The sequence below is a fragment of the Sparus aurata genome, chromosome 17, assembly GCF_900880675.1.
Source record: "Sparus aurata chromosome 17, fSpaAur1.1, whole genome shotgun sequence".
Classification (NCBI taxonomy): Eukaryota; Metazoa; Chordata; class Actinopteri; order Spariformes; family Sparidae; genus Sparus; species Sparus aurata.
Window position 1 is genome coordinate 17,251,596 of NC_044203.1, and position 23,729 is coordinate 17,275,324.

At 42.0% G+C, this 23,729-nt stretch overlaps 1 protein-coding gene across 2 annotated transcripts in view; it reads left to right on the forward strand.

Moving 5' to 3' along the window:
* sntb1 (syntrophin, basic 1) overlaps window positions 1-23,729 on the forward strand; it is a 43,785-nt gene that overhangs the window by 2,425 nt on the left and 17,631 nt on the right. For both annotated transcript variants that reach the window (XM_030394299.1, XM_030394298.1), the window contains exons 2-5: window positions 11,111-11,348; window positions 20,546-20,663; window positions 20,832-20,921; window positions 23,527-23,663. In XM_030394299.1, the coding sequence (XP_030250159.1) occupies window positions 11,111-11,348; window positions 20,546-20,663; window positions 20,832-20,921; window positions 23,527-23,663 (583 nt within the window). The remainder of the gene's footprint in view (window positions 1-11,110; window positions 11,349-20,545; window positions 20,664-20,831; window positions 20,922-23,526; window positions 23,664-23,729) is intronic.

Sequence of the window (23,729 nt, forward strand, 5' to 3'; positions counted from 1 at the left end):
TTTTAGCCAAAAAGTGAAGATGAAAATTAGGCTCATGGCAGGCAGATTTTACTTTGAAGGATGGGCATCATTTTCCCCCCCTTAACACACACTCGCACACACGTTTGCAGGCTCAAATTAACACGCATAAACACACACACACCGGAAAATGTTGCACATAAGTGCCCACTTTTGTTTTTTTTTTTCATTCCAGTTCCAGTGAGGACTCTTGGACCCGAGATAGTCCCTCACATGCACCCACACACACACACACACACACACACACACACACACACACACACACACACACACACACAGACGGTGATGATTCTTCCCAGGGGCACACAGGGGGCTACACTGCAGAGGAAAAAATCACGTCCCAGCTGAAAACTTACCAAGATAAGGAAGAAGGAGAGGGGGAATGGAGCTGGCGAAGAGGAAGGGGGGAGAGACGGAGAGAGAGAGAGATGTTAGGAGGTGGAGCTGAAATGTGATTTTAATGGGGAAAGTGCTGAGGGGGAGAGAGATAGAAAGAGGGTGAACAGACGGAGAGCTAACGAGGGAGGCAAAGAGGCTGATATAAAGATGACAGCGCGGGTTAACTTAAGGGTAACAGAGACAATGAAGTTTGCCACAACTGCAATTAAACAGACATTATGTGCATTTGGAAAAGCAGTGGGTTTTCATAGATCTTTGACTGTGTGAAAGGTTTTCAACATGTAGCCGAGCGTGTAAAGAAAGCGCTTCGAAAGACATGAACAGTGACACGTAAAGCTTAAGAATGAGCGATACCATCCCTTGTTCGTCCCTTCTAAGATGAGGCAGAGGAAGACTGTGTTACACGAGGAGAGAGATCAGGGAGAAATATCTGATTCAACTGTTGGGGGAGATGGTACACGTCTCATGGGAGAGGAGTGTGCGTCAGTGTGCGTTTTTGTGTGAGTGTGTGTCTACAAAAGAGAGCTTGTACCGCACACGCATGCTTGCAATCTGTGTGTTTCACTGACAGGCCATCTTGGAAGCTCATTAGGAAGATGGAAAAACAAATTCAGCTTGAATAGGCAGCGGCCAATCATTCCCAATGAGTGCAGGCTGGAAGAGGGCAGCAGGCTGACCCCCGTGGTGGAAAACTGCTCTGCGACCTAGAGGTCCACGGTTCAACCTCACATGTCAGAGAACATCGGCTTTGGTTAAAATGTCCCCCTCTCTGCTGACTCTGTTCTGTGGCTCAGCACGCATTCTGACAAACTGAAGTGGGTCTCTCTATGGGGATCAATCAAGGTTCCTGTCAGCCACGTTATGCAGGTCCTTTTGAAGAAAAAATCAAATGCTATGGCTACAGGTTTGCACTTGGAGCGTCGCCTAATCAGGTCACCTTTAATTATCCGCTTACAGTAGGTCAAATCATGCTTGAACAGTTCGCTGTGTGCTGTGTTCGAGGACAGCTTTGAGACATGACACAGTGGGAGAAGAGCACAGGTGTAAATAATGAATCTGATTGTATTTGAACTCAGTTCAGCTGCTGTAGTTTCAGGGTGCCTGCCGAGTCAATACAACAGAGCCATTGTTCATGTTAATAGTAGCACCCGCTCTGTTCCTGCTATGACAAGTCAATATGTCCGCTGTGAGAAAAAGACCATTGTCACTCACAATTGTGAGGAAGTTATGTGGCGAACTGTCAACACAACCTGGTCCTGCAGCAGAACAGAGCCAGGTCACACAAAGATGCTATTGTCTAAGTACCTCATGTATTTTAGTTAGATCTGGATGGGGGGTTATGTCCAATGATTTTTGCAAGCTTCTTGCAGCGGTAGGCCACTTTTAGATTAGGATACTAAAAACAATAATCATAATGTTCCAATCAAGTGTTTCATAAATGGTACGTGTCCACAGGATCCATCATTGCGTTTCGAGGTCTAGGCTACTTTATGCAAAGTCAGTCAAACCAACACTGCTGATTTCAAATGAAGACAGATTCTGTCACTGAACGTCCTATTTCTCACCTAAGATGTCTTCAGAATCACATTAAGCTCAGCTATTTTTGTAAAATGATGACAGTTTCCAAACGATGGTCCGGATCAAAATCCCAGAGACCACAAGCGGCGTTCATCCAATCATGTGCAGCCAGTGGTTGCGAGGGTGTAACCTGTTTCGGTCAGGCATCTAATGCTAGGAAAAATTGCTTGCCCTTGTGTCCGAAAATGCTTCGGTGGACACCTACCCATAAGACATGACAGTGAACAATCCTGAGAACCGGAAACTGAAGCACATTTATGGAATTCAGCCATCATCAACGTGCCTCTCTTATTGTGAAAAGTAAAAGTGTCATCCGTGAAAAATATAAAAATGTAATTTGTGTGCATACCACTGAGTACAACACCATGAATGCCTCTGTGGAGAAACTGTCCAAAACTGCGTGCTGTTCCTGTAAGACACGCAGAAGACTCCGGAATGGTGACATCAGGAGACCTAACCCCTTTGACTGCCTGTGGTAAACAACTTCATAGGTCCCTGGTGCAGGAGTGACAGGACTTTAAAAGGAACTCACACAATGATATCTGCCGTTAATGTTCACAGCTCTTCACCGCTCTGACCGTGTTGCGCTGCGTTGTTTTTGTTCTACTCCCATTGTTTTCATTTCAGTATTGTATTATGCGGCGATGATTGAAAATCCAGTCCAACATGTGTTAAGTTTATTTCCCCCTCAGCATAAAGAGCAATTTGGTTGAGATAAAAAAAGACAGAGAACCAGTCCTTTGGAGAATTGTGTAGTTCACTTCACTTGTGTTTATAATTAAACTGAATAGTCTAACATAGAGATTTCGGTGATGTGTACCACACACGAGGAGTGGTCAGACTATTTATTTAGAAGATCAGTATGTTATTCTTCTTGTACCTGTGCAATCGCACAGTGAAGTTTAGGCTCAAGAAAACATTCACATGACTGGTTTGGTGCTAGAGGCTAAAATGTTTTTCACTGACCTGCGAGTGGTAGGTTGTCTCATTAACCAGTGCTGTTGAGAACACAAGACTAAAAAAAAATTGTGTTAAGTGGCTAAATCTGCAGTTCTTTGAGTTTTTATTACATATCACAAGGCAAATCATAATCAATCAAGCAATCAAAGACTTTTCTGTACACAGAAAAAATCTTATAACTCTCAGATTTGTAGCAGAAATCTTTTAAAATCCATGTTAGTGAGACCTTCTTCGCCAAGATAATCCATCTGCCTGACAGGTGTGGCCCATCAAGATGTGGATTAAACAGCGTGATAATTGCACAGGGGTGCTTTGGACTGGTCACAATTAAAGGCCACTGTAAAGTATGCAGTTTTCTCCCACTACACAAGTCCACGGAAGTTTTCAGGGAGTGTGCACTTGGCATGCTGACTGTAGGAATGTCAACCAGATCTGTTGCTCATTAAATGAATGCTAATTTCAGCACCACAAGCCATCTCCTTACTAGATTTCCTCACTCACCTCGGGCACGTCTCGTGTGGAGAAATCCAAAGGCACAGTTATTCAGTTACAGTGTGATTAGACGTGATTAATTCAGGTGAGGGGTTTTTGCAAACAGTCAGTTTATGTCAACCTGAGGACACTATACTCTATGTAGGAAGTGGTTAAACACTGACAGTAGTTGCGCCTTTAAGGGAAAAGCACCGGGTGTAATTTAGAGCAGTCACCGATCAACAAACGGTTTTAATTGTAAGCATCGGTTTAAGTCCAAAAAGCTTCAACACGAAGAGGCAGAAACTTGAAACCAAAAGTCAGAATATGATGAAGAACATCTGCCACACTTCAGCGGGGCAGGAAATGAGTCAGTGTCCTGTAAGCCCTTGTGTTGATCCCTTAACAAGCGGCACCTGTCATCACCTGACATCTGGATGGGTTTTGTGTGCATTCGCTGCCGTCAGCAGAGTGCGTGCATGTCTATGAGCGTGTGCCTACTTGTTTATATTAACGTGTGTCATCAAGTTCAGTCATCAGCAGCGCTGTAGTATAGTCTAGACTGACGCTACAGTAAGTGTACGTGTGTGTGAGAGAGAGTCGACGTGTCTAGCAGCTGACTGTTCATGTCATTAGAGAAACTATCATCTCCTCCTCCGCCACTGTGTGTGCAGTCTGAGCGGATGATGGTGATGATAACAACAACGACTGTGGCGTTGCAGTAGTGATTGTTGTGGCGAAGAGATAAAGGATTGAGTCATTCATCCCTTCTCCTCTGTGAATGTTTATACAGACGAAACAAAAGCCGAGACAATGCTGTTTTTTCTTGTCAGCTTTGTCTGAAGGAGACAAAAACTCCCGTCCTCTCCAGGTGTGATCAATTCGTCTTTGTACCTTCCTTTTTTGTTGTGTCCTCGTTACCTCGTGATGTGATTAATCTTCGTACTGGCTGAATACGTTGCTTAATCGCTTAAATCCAACTCTCAACGGGGTGACAAAACGTGACCCAAAATAGGAAGTGTGTTAGACTGTCGAATCTGTGTTTCTGTCGATGAGTCAACTGACATCTGCTAACACTTTCTGTGGTTGTGGTTTTCAGTAAGTACGTCGGTTTATGTTGCCGTTGTGTGTAAATAATGAAACATGCAGCACACAAACAGCTCTCTGGTGTAAAGGCTCATCATAATGAAGATGATGTACCGTACCTGTTGCTTTTTCTAAGCAGAGCGACTGTATGCTGACACTCTTTGACACTGTTGTGTTGTGGCTCTTGTAACGAAATGATAGATTTATCAACATTTTAAACCGGGATGAGCAGGAAAGCAGAATATACATGAAGTTACAGTTCTAAAAGTTTCAAAACATTTTTCGACTACATGTACAGTACCTCCTCTACTAACCTCGCCCAAATAGTTACAGTTGCTATGCCTCTCATAAATAATACATAACAGTTCAGATTTCCTGCTTGAGGTTCTTTGTATTTTTTGAATAATGTGTTCCTGATTTCAGACAGACATAAAAAAGCAGGATTCTCATTTCTAGCCTCTGACAGTTTACTCTGCTGGGTGACAAGATTGTATCAGCTAGGCTAGTTAATTCTTCTGAAGCAGCTGTAAATGATATATACTGTATAATCCAACAGTAATCACTGTTATCGAGGGTTCGTACCCCGTAACCCCTGTCTCCTTCTTCTGCTGATGCAGTAATAGAGAAAATACATTTTCTGGTATCCCTGCCCACTTTATCCAATCAGGACAGAGAACTCTAAGAAGAGGCGATCCTGTCAGTTTAGGCAACATGCAGAGATTGCTGTGATGTCTGGCGAGGGGATCGCTAACTGCAAATGAATAAGTAGTTAGCTAAAACAGTGACAACTCTTACAGCTTTTGGACATGTCCTGCTGAGCCATTTCAAAACAAGAGCCTTGTAAACGGGGTCTTAAATATGAGCTTAATGACTTCATACATGATATGATTGCTACACAGTGGGGAAATACAGCGCAGTGGATTTCTTGAAAACCCATAAACTAATATAGTGATATGCTCCTAATTCCGTAGGTAGTCAGCCTGTTAGCTGTACATGCTGAAGACTACAATGCTTTATTCATTCCTTACCCTTTTGATCTTGTGTTTTTGGTTATGGACCACCATCTAAACTCTTCAAAGACAGAATATCTTACTGTTAAATCCAAATGCTAGCCAAGTTATGGTTGCTAAGGGCAGATGCTATTCAGGAAACGGGTTGTGATCAATTATCAAATTGTATCCAAATAACTTTGGAGAAAAGCTGCTAAATGAGTAACATGTGATAAGGTAACATTTACACCTTGTGAGATATGCATACAACAGACTGGGTGATTTTTGTCCTGTTAAGATTCATGTTGCTGTTTCTTGTTATGGAGATGTCTCATGTAAAGTGTCTTCTGAACACACCCTGTGGTTTGAACATCAACTGTATTTGCCTCTGCGTGCTTATTTGATTCTTTGTAAATAAGCTCTTGAGCACTGCTCACATTTCTCTTCGCTTTCTGTCTGCAGCATTTAGTTCACAAGTATTCCACATTCAAACAATCGTGGGCCTGTTGACAGCTAACAAAAGAATAATAGTTATGATGCTCTAAACTTAATACGGAACACTCTTGACTATTAATTTTCTTAAAGCTGCCATTAAATGGCTAGGGAGTGCTAGCCAGCACTTTGCTTTGGCATTTTTTAAATGTTCCACATAGAAACAGGCAGCTAGACTTGTTGTGGTCATTGATTGGCTTTGACAGTAGCCAGTTGTGTGATATTGTGCATTGACAGGATGAGACATCAACATTTTTTAAAATTCTTTAAATACTAATTATTTCATGCCCACTGTTAGGACTGATACAGCTGTAAAGGTGAGAAATAGAGCAAGAAACATGCATCTTTACTTCATCTACAGAATCAAAAATTTTGTGGTAGCTCACTTGTTGAGACGATCTGTTAAAAAGAGAAAGTGTGATCAAGGTCTTCTAAAAAATTACATCGTGTTTCACATCTCTCCTCTTCACTTTGGAGGCTGCAGAAAGTTTATAGCTGAAGCGCAGGTTTCAAAGATCAGTGTCAATGAGTAATGTTACTTGTGCACATTTCCAGTGCCTTTGTGAAACTATTATGAAAAGGACCTCTTCCTCAGTTACGCTTCATTGTTCAGTTAAGGCGATATTTGAACTCTTTGCAAATGGTCCAAATCTTACAAAAAGATGCCCTGAGGGTGGATTTGTAAAGGCCTTTTGTGCTGCTGTAGTATCCATCTACCTGCTTCGTGGCTAAAAGAAGTTGAAAGCCTCTATTCTGCAATCAAAGGAGCCTTTTTCTTCTTTTCTACCTCTTTGCCGCCCGGTCTGTTCTCCCTCCAGCCTCTACCAACGTTACACCTTCTCCGCTCTCTCCCACAGGCTTAATGAGAGGGTTTCTTTTTTCCCTTTGGTAAATTTTGTCACTAAATAAAAATCCCTCATTTGAGGCATATGGTAGAAAGACCAATGACTTCAGACCTCATTAAATACTGTTAAGGACCATTAAGTGAAGTGGGCACAATGAGAGAGATGTAGTAATTACACCTGATTTTATAGAGCAGACATAGAGCTCACAACAAGCTCTAACACTTCAATCAATTGCCTCATTATGGCAAATGTGCAAGTGAATGGGGCTGAGTGCAGTTTAAAATATCATCAATGGAAGTGAATAGCACGCTCACTGGTGAGTTGAACAGCTGGTCTTTGGTGACGCATTGCCAGTCAGACGTCTACATCACGACCGTTATTGCAGCCAGCCACCGTTTCAAATGAAGTGGAGAGTAGGAGTCAGGGTGAAAAAAAAGTTTTAGTGTGCTCGTACGTGATCACTCTCACTTTGTCTCTGGCACGAGGTGGAAAATGGAAAATAAAGTCGGCCCCTCATTTGGATCTTTTGGTTTGACTTATGTAACAAGCAGTACAAGTAATAAGAGCGCCGTCCTCTCCAAGTTCTCGTCTTGCTATTGAGGTTATTGTGCGGGAGCTGTCAGTGTAATGGAATAGAAACGCGACCCGAGGGAATGCGCGCACATTCACACACTTCCACCGTAATGATCGCATGGACTCCACCCCATTTATTTTCCCCCGTCGCTGGAAACACTTACAGCCCTATTTCTGGGCACAGTGACGCTTGGTCAATGAGTTTACATTTCCTCCTTCCAGACTGTCCTAGTAAATGTTAGCCGAAGACAAATCACCCACTAAATGTTATGTTTATGCCACCAGAAAAGTGGACTGTAAAATTCAAAACCCAAGACCTGAGTGGATGGACACAGAGTATGAGCTGTTTGGCCATGTAATTGCATTATAATTTCAAATTCATTGTGTGAAAGGAGAATATCCCCCTCGTCTTTGTCCTCATTAAGATGCCAACTAATGATTACTTTCCCAAAAGATAGCCTATTTGCGAGGTTTTTTTGAGGCCTTGGCTTGATAAATGAATTAAACAACATATCGATTACAGTCATTGTCATTGATTGGGTTTTGATTAATTGTTTCATTGTGCCTCTGTCACCTTCCTAATCAAGTGGAGGTCTGTGAAGTAAAAAGGCAGATTTATGGTTGATGCGAGAGGTTAATAGGAGTCCTGAGGAGTTGTGGGATTTGATAAATCAGCGTCAGATTTCTCCCATCGATAACACCTCTGCAGTTCTAGATGGATGTATTGTACTGAAAAAGGTTGCACCATGCTTTAATTATATTCCCCAAAGTTACTCTTGATTTAACTTTGTGATACTGCATGATGGTGGGGAAGTCCATCTTGTTTGGACTACTCCAGAGCCGCTTGATATGGTAAGAAAATCGTATCCCTCACAGCCCGAGGAAAGATCTGCTCTGTAGTCTGATGGTACGACAGCAGATATTTCTTTATCTATAGCAAGATGGCAGCAGGGTGAACAGACCGTGGCTGGGTTGGATGTTGTCTTTAAGTATCCTTTAGGCTCTGTGCAGACACCCGACCTCACCGATATCACTGATGCTTGGTAGATGGGTACCTGTGATGTTCTGGGCAACTTTAATCACACACTGCAGAGCCTTCGTCAGATCAACAGGTCTGGTGTATCACTTGCACGCACACACACACACACACACGAACTTAAAGGTATTTCCTTGTGCTCCTTTACAGCTTCATCATGCTTTGCCGTAGGGGTGTCATGATATACCTATGGTTGCAGACACTCTCCAGCCCCCTACATTTTTTCTTATTGTGAGGGTAATTTAATTGCCAAAAAGAGACAAAACACAGTAAACAAAGTTAAGCATAAAATTCAAAGCAATTTTCCCCAAATTTTCTATGGATAGTTGATGAATTTGTTTTGCCACAACAACGGAAATCTGACATTGTGACAGCCCTACTGCAACACAGAAGATGACGCATTTTTGTACTTGCGTGAGCCTATCTCAAAATTAAAACTGTGTAGCTTTAACCTTTCTAAATTCAACAGGACATGTGCCTTCTGCATCACTTATGTCTCATAAATGCGTGGCCCCAAGAAAACAAAACCAGACAGGGTTGTCTTCATCCAGGCGCAGCAGATTTTCCATCCATTGAATTATCTTGTGTTGCAGCTTGTTAAAATGCTTTTTTAACAAATAGACCGGCCCTTAATCTGATCCGACTGTGTGGGTTATTCTACTGTGCATTCGGATCACGTCATCAATGAAGGTCCATTGAGGGCCCATCTCACATCACCCCCGTCTCCTCTTCTGTGTTACGCGTCAGCCTGTCATGTCTCCCTTACAGGTTGGCGGTTAGGCTTGTAACACAGTCTCATACGGGTCTGTAGCGCTTCAACCCGAGAATAGTTTGCATGCTGGATTACAAATGCCGCCAGCCATTCGCCAATTACACGCAGCTCGTACAGTGGGATATGCCAATTAACCATTCAGCGTGTAGCAATGATTGAGAACATTCAGGACATGGAGAGCGCGCTGAGCACCCACTTTATCTCTGCCTCTCTATTCCTGTCTCTCACTGAAACACATGTCCTGTCTGCTCTTCCTCTCCTCCTTTTCAAAACTAAAAACATGAGGAATTTAAAATAGTTATCAAGCCTCCAGTGATTCAGGGTTTGACATTTACAAGTAAAGCTTTCTGTTTCCTGTCCTATCAGGGAAATATCGGAGGCTGTGTGGGCAGGTTCGGTGTTTTGGGGACCGTAACTCTCTTGATGCTGCCTGTCTGTAGCAGCAGAGACAAGGTGGGAATCATCAGCGCAGCCTTCATTTTAAGAAATTAACTGAGGATGGGAGGAGTAACTTGAGACTGTTTCAGCTTTCGGCATGTTGACATTTTCTGCTATCATTTCAAATTAACAGCTCATTTTGAAAGGAAGACAGAAGATAAACATCTGATCAAGTGAGCTTCCTGTAGTGTATGTGCACAGATTGTATTTTAATGTGTAACTTATTAACTTAGGCCAACTTTTAAGGAAAGCCATTAATCTTTTTAACCTAAACCCGTGGACCGTAGGATGATACAGACTCGTGAATTTTGTCACTTGAGACAATAATATAGTTTGCCGTCAACTCACATACAGTATCTTTGTTGGCTTTTGTGCCCGAGTGGAAGCACAGAGATATCACTGCCTCATGACTAACCAAGTCTAATACTTACTAAATGCCTCAGCAGTGCCATGATTAAACACTTTCTATTTCTGCTGTGTATGTAAACGTCTATGGCATCCCCACATCCTTCCTCTGACCTGTTATAGCGACAAACTACCTCCAAAAGGGTGAAAATGTTGTAAACAGCAAAGTGCATTTTTTTACACAATGCCTCTGAAAAGCTCTTCATTTGATTTTTACATCTAAAGACGGCTGCGGGATCAAACATACAGAAGATCCCACTCAGATTGTAATTGGCCTCTGTGTTAAACGTTTTTAAAACAATTCTAATGTCAAGAGACTTCAGTGTTCGGAGCGGTTGGCCTTGACGCACTTTAAGTGCTTTTAATTATAAATATGAATACACAAGTTAAGCATACATTTTCCTTGTTTGCCAACAAATTCAATCTATTTGTTAAGCATTTAATGAGCCAGCTTTACAGCGTATTGATTACTGCAAATAAAGGGAGGTTATTTGCATTTTTTATGAACATTATAAAAGGAGTGAGTCAGTAATCTGCTGCAAAGTGCTGCTCACCCAAATGTTAGACCAAAAACTGCTGCAGGAACCTACTGAGGGAAAGATTTTAGACCATTTGATGCTTCATACCTGTATATTCTGCCAATTAAAGGTGCAATAGTTAAGAATTAGTGTCACATTGAATTCATACTCAAAACAAATCAGCTGCAGCATATGACCAGAAGAACAGCTTACTGCGGTGAAGTGTAGCTCAGCTGTGCAGTGAGCTGTCCGGACTGGGATCTTAGAGCACTGAGGTAATGTTGGTGTTTACACTACTAACACAGGAGCTCTGGACTGAGATGGGAAGGGGCCTACAAGTTAGCATGCAGAAGCTATCGCTGTAACACAATGCAGAGATGTCATAATGTCAAAAGTGTTGTTTCTTCATATCTGTCGATAATGTTACTTCACTTTTTGAATGTTGAAAGACCAGAACATTTAAATCTCGAAATGTGCAACTTCCATATCCAATTTCAACCTGGAAATCCTTCTTCTCCTTTTCTCCCCAGTGAAGTACATGCGTGAGGCCACACCGTACGTCAAAAAGGGCTCCCCTGTGTCAGAGATCGGCTGGGAAACCCCCCCTCCTGAGTCGCCCCGCCTTGGCAGCTCCACTATCACCACCTTGTCCGACCCTCCGAGCCCTCCTCCCCAGCCCTCCCTGTCTCTGCAGGGCGACAGGAGGTGCATACCACTGAAGATGTGTTATGTAACCCGAGCCATGACCACACCAGACCCTGAGAACAGGTATGTGACACATACTCACACATAAAAACACCTACATCCTTATTGTTGGGCCCAAGGCAGTTCTCTGGATAGGTCGCCACCATTTTCAATCTCTCTTAAATATGATCTGTCTGCTCATTGTGTGGTTTTTCACAGACTTAAGACAGAAATACCACTGTATATACTTTTGCATATAGAAAGTAATAAAATCAATCAATCAATCAATCAATCAACTTTATTTATAAAGCACTTTTCATACATGAGTATGTAGCACAAAGTGCTTTACACAGGAAACATAAAACAATAATAAAGAAAGCCCCTCCCTCCCACCCTCCGTACTATATACATGCACACATACGTACACACACACACACACACACACACACACACACACACACACACACACACACACTCTTACTGCAGGAAATAAGGAGGCATGGCAAGGCACTGAGGATTGAGGAAACGCCACCTTTGGGGCCGTCCACACTGGGAGGAGTTACAGGCTGTGCCACGGGGGGCACCAGTGCCCAGGCCCCCCAACCCTGACAGACAACAACTGGCTGGGCCAAAGGGACCCAAGGACAGCACCCCCAGCAGCAGCCCAGACACAGCTCCCAGTGTGGAGGACCCCCCTGAGGAAACTCTGGAGTTAACCCTTAAAAACTAAAAACATAAGATAGGATAAAAACCCTGACAAAAGATAATTAAATGAAGTGAACAGTTAAAAGGATAAAATGCATAAGATAATAATAAATAAAATAAAATAGTATCGAAGATAAATAAAAAAAAAAAGAAATTATTTAAGATGAAAATAGTTAAAAAAAAAAAAAAAAACAAGATAGAAACAACAACATAAAATACGATGTCTTTAGTTGAAACAAATGGACATGGGGCTGAGTGCTACATGGGCTAGAGGCTTGGGAAGCTTGTATTGAGGTGGTCTAATAGGTTGTTGGTTTTAGTTTTTTAGGGCTTTTTTTAGGGGACTAAGGTAAATATAGAATATTGATAAAATGTAAAAAATAAAATACAATAAAAAAAATCCTGAGACGTCGGTATTTATGCAGGCACAGTGTTAAAATAACATGAAAAATGATGGTTACATATAGAAGCCGTGTTGCTGATGTTAGCATGGCAAGCTAATGAGCTTCCACTTTTCATCTGATAAACCTAAAAGCATGATGGAATGCTCCAAAATGTTTAATGCTGTAAATAGATATACAGCTTACATAGCCAGCACCACTGTATGTGGGCTGAATTCTCATTTACATTTATCAAAGTACAAAGGTTAAAGGCCAATGACATGATTCAGTCAGTAGTGCACCGCAGAAGTCGACAGCATTTCTTCCGAGACTCAAATATCAGGCAATAACTGCAGATGGAAATGCTCCTCCAGAGGCTTGAAACCCCGAAAAAGTATGCAAAAATATGTCAAAAAAATGGCTGCATAATCGTTGTTTCTTATAATATTGTACACACAAAGATGACAATTTCAGCCCCACTTCAATTTCATGGAAAAGGGTACATTGGAAACATGGAGCAGTAAGTACATCATGTGAGTGTAGCAGCGAACTCAAGTCGACTGCCTTGAACTAGCCCACAGGCTTTGCTTCACTGACAAATGCTCCGAAGTTGAACTTCAAGGCAACTGAATGATGGTTACCTTAATTAACCAGAGGTTAACCAATTCTTCTCTGATCCTCAACTCAACAGTGTCACAGAGAGGAAATGTGTCTCATGGCCGCAGCCTTTTCCTGCCATCCTGAAGAGATTACCCACTCATGTTTTTGCAGACCTTTTTAAAAAACGTTTTTTCTTAAAGACAGACGTTTGAAGTTGCGCACAGATAAAGCTCAGTCAGCGGGGGGTCTTCTGTTAGGAGTTGTTGTCAAGTTAATTGGTTGGTAATATGACAATGGTCCAATCAAACAGCATGGGGGCAGAAAAGCGATTTACTCTTTTGACTTTTTTTTCTATCAATTCCACGGAGAACGTGCGCTTTTCCGTTCCTCGGTTTCTCTCTGACCATGTTGTTTCCCTTCCTGCGTTTCTTTATAGCTCTCTCCTGTGTGGTGCTTTTCACTCTTTCTAATTTGTTTGGGTTTTTTTCAGCCCCTTTCATCTCTGCTGTCCTCTCCCTTTATTTTCTTTTTATGATCTCTCTCTCTCTGTTCTCGGCTATATTGTTGTTTGCCTCTCTATTTTTGAATCCGTTCTCTCCTTCTGTTTCCATCCTTATTGTCTCTCTCTTGATTTATTCCATTTTTTTCTCCCAGTATGTAGCTTCCAGTTTCTATCTCTTTCGTTCTGTCCTTCCATCGGTGTGTGTGTGTGTGTGTGTGTGTGTGTGTGTGTGTGTGTGTGTGTGTGTGTGTGTGTGTGTGTGTGTGTGTGTGTGTGTGTGTGTGTGTGTGTGTGTGTGTGTCCTCTGCATATGTATGATTTTTAGAAGTGTGAGGAGATAGTTGAACCTCGCTCAACTTCAAAGCTGCAGACGATGGAGGCAACATCAAAGTTAAGTGGTAGCAGTGAGCAGTGACTTCAAAGTTCCTCTGTCTATACAGACGTTGTTAGTGTGCTCGGCGCTGGAACCGTAAAAATGTGAACGCCATCACACACAAACAATCACTATAACAAACTACTACAACAAAAAAAACAAAGAAAAAGAAGCAACATCGTCCGTGGACAGAACAGATGGTTCTCTGGTGGCTGGTTGTCCTCTGTGATCAAAAAAACGACAACTTTTATTTCACACAAAATTAAAACAAAGATGAAAAAAATAAAGTGCATTATTCTCAATGGAGAGAAATGTAGTTGTCACTTTTGCGACCCGGGGAATGTGTCTCGTTATTGATAGATCGTGTCCGTGAGCCGCTCTCCGTGCTTTGCCTGTGGGCCAGGTGTCAGGTTTGAGAAGTGACAGCAGTTAAAAATGCTGACCTGCTCACACTGCTGTATGTGTTGTGATTATTTTTTGGAGAAAGCGTTGTTTTGCCTCACTTGTTTAGGCCCATTAACCCCCTGTGTATTCCTTTCTCCGTCAGTTGTGTGCCGTATTCCTCTAAACGACTCCTCTCTGTTTGATTCCTCTATATTCAGTTGCACTTTGATGAATCATGGTTTAAGTATTACATCTTTTAAGAGCGTAGCGGGGTTGAACATTGACTTTATTGGCTTTAACTTTGACTTTGTTGGTCAGCAAGAGATTGGTGTCAACATGTCATGTAATGACAGTGTGAGTTTTTGTTTTACAAATATGTATGACTCCAAGTTATTTAATACAGAGTAACTGAATGGTACTGTTAGCTCCATATCAGATGGAATAGCGAAGCTCTTGAAACTAATATGTTTTAGGAAATAAGCTTATTTGCGTTCGTGCTGAGAACTAGATAAGAAAAGCATACGCGAGCTCATGTCTTTATGTTAAGTGTGGAGCTAGAGCTTGGAGGCAATTGGCCTAGCTTAGCATAAAGACTAGATGCAATGGGACACGGCTAGCCTGCTCTGTTGTTTAATCTGTACAACATTACTGGGGTTTTTTCATTCATTCTGTAATGGCGGTTGTCCGAAAAGGCTACCCAGAGTGACAGTTACTCTAGGTGTGTGCTTTGTGCTAACATTAGCCACTTCGTTGCTGCCGCATTGGCTCTTTCATCGGGCTCAGGGAGCCGTGTGCTTTGTGGTACTGAGTTGGTGGGCTGCTGAAGAGCAGGGTCAGTGGCTGTGCAATGTGAGCACAGCACATCGGTGTCATCGCTTATCATACCCAACTACCTAACCCTAACCCTCACGTGAGAGAAAAAACGTAGTGTTATCAACAACAAACACGGCTGTTGTTAATGCTCATTGCTGTCATCAAGAATGTTTGTGGTGGAAGATTCCTGTGCCAAGAGGAATGTCAAAACAACAATTTGTGGTTTTACAGGGAGTTACATGCTGAACGTGTTTTAAATATTTCTGTGTGGTGTCTTCACTGGCTGCCTGACAACCTCACTTGGTGCAACTCCAACCACCTGTTTTAAGATGCATTTTCGAGTTGGGCATGAATTACAAACCAACTGATAATCACATAATGCAGCTGCAGTGAATGTTTTTTTTGTTGATTTTGTTTATATTCAGTAATAATTTGCAGTACATTTAGATGAAAACTTGGCTGCTGTGACAACAAATAGTCAGTTTTACTCTTCTGTTTGTACTCAGACAAAACAAATTAGATTCATTATGTCAGTTAGTGAACTGTAGGCGCTTCTAGTTGTACTTCTTATTATGAACCTTTGAACAGAACCAATTTCGCAGTGTCCCCTCTTCCACCTCTCCCAATCTTTATGCTAAGCTAAGTTAATTGCTCCCAGCTCTCCACACTTGGCACTCAGGTCACATCCCTTCCACCAGTACAACGGTCTTCAGAGTGAACTATGCTTATCCTCCTGATAAGGACCACCTCAGGACCTTCTTCTCACCGTCGTCAAATAATTCATCTTGACTTGTGGGAGATGGTTGGTGTTAAACATGTAGACATTTGTATAAATTCAAAGCTTTTGTAGATGTTATTGAAGAAATGATTGAATGTAATGCTTAACTTGATATAAATCTATAATATAAATACAAATATAATATGACAAGTTTTTACTGAGAATGTTCCCTTGAATTTCATCATGGATGTCAAAATGTCCAAAGACTGACTGGTGAAATTTTCAGTTGCACTTTGATGAGTCTTGGTTTAAGTATTACATCTTTTAAGAGCATAGTAGGGTTGAACATTCACTTTATTGGCTATAACTTTGACTTTATTGGTCAGCGAGAGATTCATGTCAACATCTCATGTTGTGACAGTGTGAGTTTTTGTTTAACACAGATAAGGCAGGTTGTTTTGCTGTGTGACAGAGTTGAAGGGCACACAGATAAGAATTTACCTTGACCAGCATGTTTTTTTAAGAAGTTGTTTCCTTATTCTCACAGCCAGGACAAATTCCCCTTTGACTCACCAAGCGAATATCAAGTAAATGTTTGAAAAGGAGGACACCAGAGTTGAAATGTGGTCTGATATACTTAATCCATGAAAGTCACATCTATAGTGGAAAGTTGGAAACTTCTCATCATCAGGGTGTTCTGTGATAATGTGCATCAGTTAAAGACTAAACCTGCTCTCCGTTTTTCTCGTTTTGGATCCAGAGCTGAATTGGTTTGATAGGCTTCATGTTAAGTGACAGTAAATCTGGCTTATCATCTTCTTTTTTTTTTTTTTTTACAAGACTCAGTGCAGTGTTGCATCCCTTTGAGAGTTTCTCCATTTATTTTAGCAGATGTTCCTTAAACTGTGTGTAAGCCTTAGAGACCAGATAGCAGAGGGGAATCAGAGGAAAGGCGTGGCACGTACAGTGAGGAGAAGAGATGATAAAACGACAAGCAAGAGAAGTGAGACGTAAAATGAGCAGAAGGGAAGTATTGATTTATCTTTATTTAAACGCCAAAGACATTTTCATCACCTAACTGCAATGTAAACACCATTTAAGGACGATAAATCTAACTTTCTGTGACATTTAAGAGAGATTAAGTTAAGGAATGAGCGGATTGCACTCCTATCATTTTCCATCCGGATTAAAAATGATATGAGAAGGTGTGGAGAGATTGGTTAAGAGGAAGCGAGGTGGAGGATAAAGGGGGAAAAAGAGGGAGATGAGCAAAGATAATGGAAATGAGAAGAGAGAAATGCAGAGGGACAAGGAGAGAAAAGGAATTAAAACCTAAAATTGTCTGTCTGTGAATGTACGAGACTCGGTCAGCCACAGAAAACATGTATTGGTGTGTATACGGAGGAGATGACTCCTCGCAGAGGCAGCATGTCTCCTCTCACAGTGTGAGACACTTTAACCTTGAAGTTACTTTACTTACTCACAATCTCTCTCTCTCTCTAATTCTGAGCTTTCTCTCACCGAGTTCAGGTACATGTCTGCATACCATAATTTAATAACTTGCATACAAAAGGACCTTCTAACTAGAAGACTGCCTCTTACTTTTACTCTTTTACTGTAGCATTTTTTCTTGAGTTACAAGAAGAAAGAATTGCCCCTAAGGACTTGAAATGCTTTGCCGAGACGTAAGACTTGTTTTGGACTTGTCCCAGAAAACAGCTCTGATTGAGGCGTACGTGTGCAGCAAAAAATCATTCCATGTTGAGTCATCATCTGGATTTAGGCAGAAGCAGCATACAGTATGTTGGCCAAAACAAGCGATTAAATTGCTTTACTGCAAAACTAAACCATGTTTTCTTGTTCTCTACCGTCATCCGGGACACAGATTTAATAGCTCAGTTCCATTAGGCTTATATTTTTGTTTTGTCATATCAAAAACGTCAGTGTTTCAACAGGATCGTCATGTGTTCTTTTGCTTTGAGAAGGATATTTTTCCATTCAATTCTTCCATGAGACTGTTGGGTGTGCATACCAAGCTCATCAATGAATACTAAGATATATAAATACTGCGTGAAACACATCTGTATGCTGGAGCAGACCCACCAAGCTTGAATACATATTTGACATATATATAGAGTCCTGTAATCCTGTGAGAACAACTAGCTTTTGATCAAGTGAGAGATTGATCTTCAGTCAAGCAGGACCAGATGATAATTAGATGCCTTCGGGAAGTCTATCGAACGGTCACCCAGTCCATGCTGTCCTCTCAGTGATTCTCTATGTTAATAATCGCAGATAAGTCTCTCACTATGTCTGATATATATCATGGGAGTCGAGTTGTTAAAAGACACACTATTCTTGAAGACCCTCCTCCAGCAAATGCACATCTGGCCCCGGAGTCCCCCTCCCATGTCCCTTTCCTCCCTCTGCTCTCCTAGCCTGTCCTTAATCAACTCGCCTTTTACATGCAGCAGTTGTATTTTTAACCCGGAGAAACACCTGCAGCTGATGTAGTCGCTCTCCCCCTCCACCAAGGGTTTTGATGGAATAGCAGATTCATCACATTCACCGGGGCTTTTCCAAGTCCCCAGTGTGAGCTGTATGAACAAAGAAAGCTGCAAAGAAAGCATGTTTGCAGAGCTGAAACCACCCTGGTTTTGGAGTAGTTTCTATTTTAAGCCACTGGGAGCACCTGGACAGTGGAGTGCTGTTAACAGAAGTGCTCGGCTGTTTCAGAGTTGGTGGCAAACTCAACGGATCAGGAATGCATTTGTGAGCTGAGACTGAACCTATACTCTGCAGCAAATTTTACTGACTGTACTGTTTTCCCTTATTTCACTTTATCTATATTCACTACTCCATGTAGACATGCAGTTTAGTTTCATATCTCTACTTTTACCTTTACCTTACCTTCAGTTTCTATGAACACTGATTGGTAAATTGTGGACTGCCCCCATCGTTGTTGTAGGTGAGGAGGGAGCTGGGCTGGAAGGCAAAGCTCTCGACCTACCAGTCGATCTACGCCCCCAACCCTCAAAGAACCTCTCAGAAACACGCGGTCAAAATTATTTAGTAAGCATCAGACTGTTGTGGTGAAGAGGGAGCTGAATGCTTTAAATTTACCAGCCAAACTATGCAATATTCATGAGTTATAGCTTTTCACTGAAAGAATGAAATCTCGGATTTAAACACCCAAAATGAGTAGAGGTAGGGTTTGGAGTTTGGTCATCCAGAGGGAGTTCGGAGTAGAGCCCCCGCTAAGAGCCAGCTAAGGTGGTTCGGGCTTTTGATAAGGATGTCTCCTGGGCTATTTGCTATGAATACTGATTGTAAAATAGTGGACTGCCCCCTCCTTGTTAGGGGTGAATTGCTGCCCCAAGTGAAGGAGTTCAAGTATCTCGAGGTTTTGTTCATGAGTGACAGGAGTGTGAGATGGACAGGCGGTCAGTAGTAATTTGAACGTTACACTGGATTGTCGTAGCGAAGAGGGAGCCGAGCCAGAAGCTTTTGATTGACAGAAACAGATCCTGGATACCAAAGGCCAAAATGAGTTTCCCCCAGCTGGGCTCTGTCGTAGAGGTAGGGTGAGGAGCGTGGACATCCGGAGGGAGCTCAGAGTAGAGCCGCTGCTACTTTGCACCAGCTGCGGTGGTTCGGGCATCTGATTAGGATCCCTCCTGGGTGCCTCCCTTTTGAGGTTCTTCGGGCACATCCAACTGGGAGGAGACCCACGGGTAGACCCAGAACTCACCAGAGGGATAACATATCTTATCAAGCCTGGGAAAACATTTTAATTCCCCCAAGAGGAGCTGGAAAGGTTTGCTGGGAGACAGACATCTGGAATACCCTGATTAGGACTGCTGCCCCTCGTGACCCGACCCCGAATAAATGGTAGAAAATGGATGGACTGATTGGACTAGGGCACAACGCACACATCATGTATCTAAAGTCCTAAAATGAGAATGTGCATGATTCCACTTGTATTTTTCTTCCTTTTTGAATAATGACACCTCCTGAGACAAACATACTGTCTGCTTCAAACATGGCCAAACCCTGCATGGGTAAACGCTGTACATTAGTTTACCATGCCTTGTCTGTCCATACCTAATTGTTTGTGTGCCAAAGTTTATGGTACTATCACTCTTTTGCATCCTTTATTCCCTCCTCAAAAAAGGACAAGTCTACTTTTGAGCAGCTTGACTGCTCAAAGTATTTCCACTGCTGGTTTCAATCCCGAGGTGAACACTGACTGTACTGATGCCACAATTTGAAGCAACACAGCACTGCTTTTTGTACTGTAAAGGCTGTAACGTGTACCTTTTTAAAATTCATATTCACGGAGCGCACAATCAAAGAGGCACTCAGTGAAATGGAAATGCGTCCTACGGATGCATTTCTCTCAAGGTCTGAAATACTCCCGTATGACATAAGGAGATTAGTTATGGAAATTTAGTGGAAGACAGCATTGTGTCATATGGCCCACAGAGGATGCATGCCGGCGTCGTGTTGTAGAATTCACTTGAATAAACTCAAATTTCAACGCACTTCAGTTCATTGTTTTGACCGAGTGCCCGTTTTCAAGTGGCTGAGACAAACAAGCATCTGTTGCAGCTGAAACCTGAATGGATAACATTTGGTTTCCAGAGATTAACTTGAGTCAAATTGGCCCTGCCTGATAAAGCTTGCAATATTTTTTCAGTATTCAAAATTTATTCATCAAGGGTCGTGAACTTTAAAGTTTTGGGACCCGTCCAGTGATAACGGAGAGGTTAAAGCTGTTTTAACTTTTCTTATCTCCTCCTCCAGACAACTGGAGCTGCACTCCCCTGACACCAGACACACTGTGGTGCTGCGATGCCCCGACCAACCATCTGCCCTGTCCTGGTTCTCTGCCATGCACTCTGTCACATCCACACTGGCACAGGTCTGTCTATGATTTTATTGGTTTTACAGGTTGTTCCCATCAATGTGACCATTAGAATTAGATATGTGAATGCTCACGAGTATGGCCATGATTCAGCTTCTCAGAGCTGCTTTGAATCTAATGCGTCCTGAATGATCATCTGCCCTAAAATCTGTCACCCCCCCACAGCGGGCGTTGGCAGAGGTCATCCAGAACACAGCCAGGACAGGAGTAGCTGGCAGCAAAGAGATACGACACCTGGGATGGCTGGCAGGGAAGGTAGGAGTGTGTGTGTGTGTGTGTGTGTGTGTGTGTGTGTGTGTGTGTGTGTGTGTGTGTGTGTGTGTGTGTGTGTGTGTGTGTGTGTGTGCGTGCGTGTGCAAGAGACAGGGAGTGTAAAATGCTTTATAATACCCTAGCGTACAGCGCGTGTGTGTGACACCCATGCTTCTAGATTTGTCACATTTTAATGGGGTACCCTCTCTCATATTACCAGTTTGTGATTCTGCTGTGTAGGTGTGTACATGTGTGTGTGTGTGTGCTCTTGTTCTGTCTTTGTGAGGGTCACTTTTAGTTTAACACCTCAAAAGTGTGGACGTGGTTGGAAAATTCTCATAGCTCCTCCAATCTTTGAAACGTTATGACTCGGTTTAAGGATCTTTTTGGTGTCCACAGCTGTGAAAGTTAGTTAGTTATGGACTATATTTTTGACATAGTTTTTCAGGTTTTTTTTTTTTTCCATATTTCTTGTTGCTACATCTGGCAATACTAATGTTTTTACATCTTGTTTTAAGGTGTCTCCTGATCCATCAAGTGTATTTACATAATTGTTTTATTAAGTGGTTGTCAAGTGGTCTGCTCCTCTTAATGTTCTTGTTTGTGTCTAAATGTCACACTATGCTCGAAACTACCTACTTTGTACGTGTGTTCCAATCATGTCTGAAGGCACAAGCTTAATGTGCTAGTTGTTCTCCTAGGATAAATTGAAATATACAGCCAGGGCTGCAGACAAAATTTTTACATTGTTTTACATTTTATGATGCCGGAGGACCCAATGATGCATTTTTATTGAGTTTCTTAACACATGTTTGATTGTAAACAAGCATAAAGGTGCAAATACACAATCAGCACACAACCAGAAATGCCAATAAACTCAAATGTTTGAAAAATAAATTGCTAAATTTCAGCCGCAGCGTCGCATATGACAGATTTTTAAAATAGAGCGATTCACATTTCCGGAAAGTCTTTCCTCGAAGGAGTGTTGCACACCTTTTGTAAATAATAAAAGTGACAGGGGTTATTGTGTAACTGAACATATATAGTAGCTTAAGAGAGAAGTTAAAGCCCTTTTTCTGATTAAATGATGTGTCATATTGTCAGATTTTAAAAAGCTGCCTAAACAGTCAGGGTCAGCCAATAGGTGTAGAGCAAGAGAGGGATGGAAGCTGTTTTTGCAACAAGCCTTTTGGTTGGAGCGTACTGACACCTTAAGTCTTACTACTGATATGACTGTATGTCTTATCTGCTGTGATTTGTCTGACTTCCGTCTCCTGTAGTTTTCCCCCTGGACATTAAAAGTTATCCAATAATGATAGGGTTATTGTTAATTAAACTCTGGTTTAATTTAAATTCCAGCAAGGTGGAGCTGATTATTAAGATTAATGCCATGAGCAGGTATAGAATTACAAACGTGTGTTTGGGTGTAACGGTTCACATGTTCCCATGTTTGCTCACATATTTTTATACTCTCATATCTCCTGTACACACACATACAAATGTATTTGAAATTCATACAAGCACACACACACAGATAAAGGTTCACTCTCATTTTCTCTCACTCACTCACATACACGCACACACACACACACACACACACTAATACCTGTCTAATTTAGTCCTCATGAATTTGCCAATATTTGATCCTTCAAATGCAGTACAATACTGTTACTAAGCAACATATTCTCATTATGTTAAAAGGCCAACCCTTGACCCTCTAAATCCCACAATATGATTGGTGGAGGCAGAACTTCAAAGAGCAGCTTAGGATTCCATGGCTCTGCTGCCGATAAGCTCTCATAATGAGAATAGTTATGGAGCATTGTAAAAGGAAATATCTGTGTGTGTGTGTGTGTGTGCGTGTGCGTGTGCGTGTGTGTGTGTGTGTGTGTGTGTGTGTGTGTGTGTGTGTGTACGCATGCATGTGCATATGCAAGTTAAGAGTTTAACAGTATGTGTTCTGAAGTGAAAGCGAAGGTGTGCTCATTAGGAAGGTTGGGTGGGCGGGGGGGCACTACAAAGCAAATGCGGAGAAAGTGTACCTGCACCTACACAACAGCTACCTTTATGTTATGCTAATCCCCCCCGCCCCCCCGGGCACACGGCACAATAAACTGAACGTACACATTTCCGGTGAAGGACAAGAAAATGGTGGTAAATGATGAAGAGGCAAATGAAAAGAGTTAGACTGGAGAGTAAAGTGAGAGAAAAACAATGTTTGCAAACTCAGTCTTAGAATATGTTGAGAGGTGAAGTCTGGGCTACATCCACTGCACATACAGTCTTTTATATATCATTCCTCTCTGATATAAAGAGGTACTTCAAAGATTTTGTTCCATTCAATATGAGGAACACTGTATGGTTCGTAAGTTACTCCAGTGAGTCACTTCAGAATCTTAATGAAGGTTTTCATGCATTAATGCGTCAGCTAAATAAAAACTTTTCAAGCTGAGGATCTGTTGATTATGAAAAGGAAGACTGCTTTATCTTGAAAGGTTTCCATCTGAATAGAGAGGTCTTCTCATGGCCCCCATGTAGGACGAGTGTGTATAGAAAATAGTTGAACAGATATAAACCCTGCCCGTGTCATTGTCTGTTTGTGCTGCAGACGGAGAGTGAGAAGCAGAGCTGGAAGCCGGTGCTGGTGGTGGTGACAGAGAAAGACCTGCTGCTGTATGACAGTCTACCGCGGGGCAGGGAGGCCTGGCAGAGCCCTGCACACACTTATCCACTTTTGGCAACGCGGTAGGTCCACTCCCACATGTGCAAACATTACCATAACAAACACACCATAAAGTGTATGACCTATTT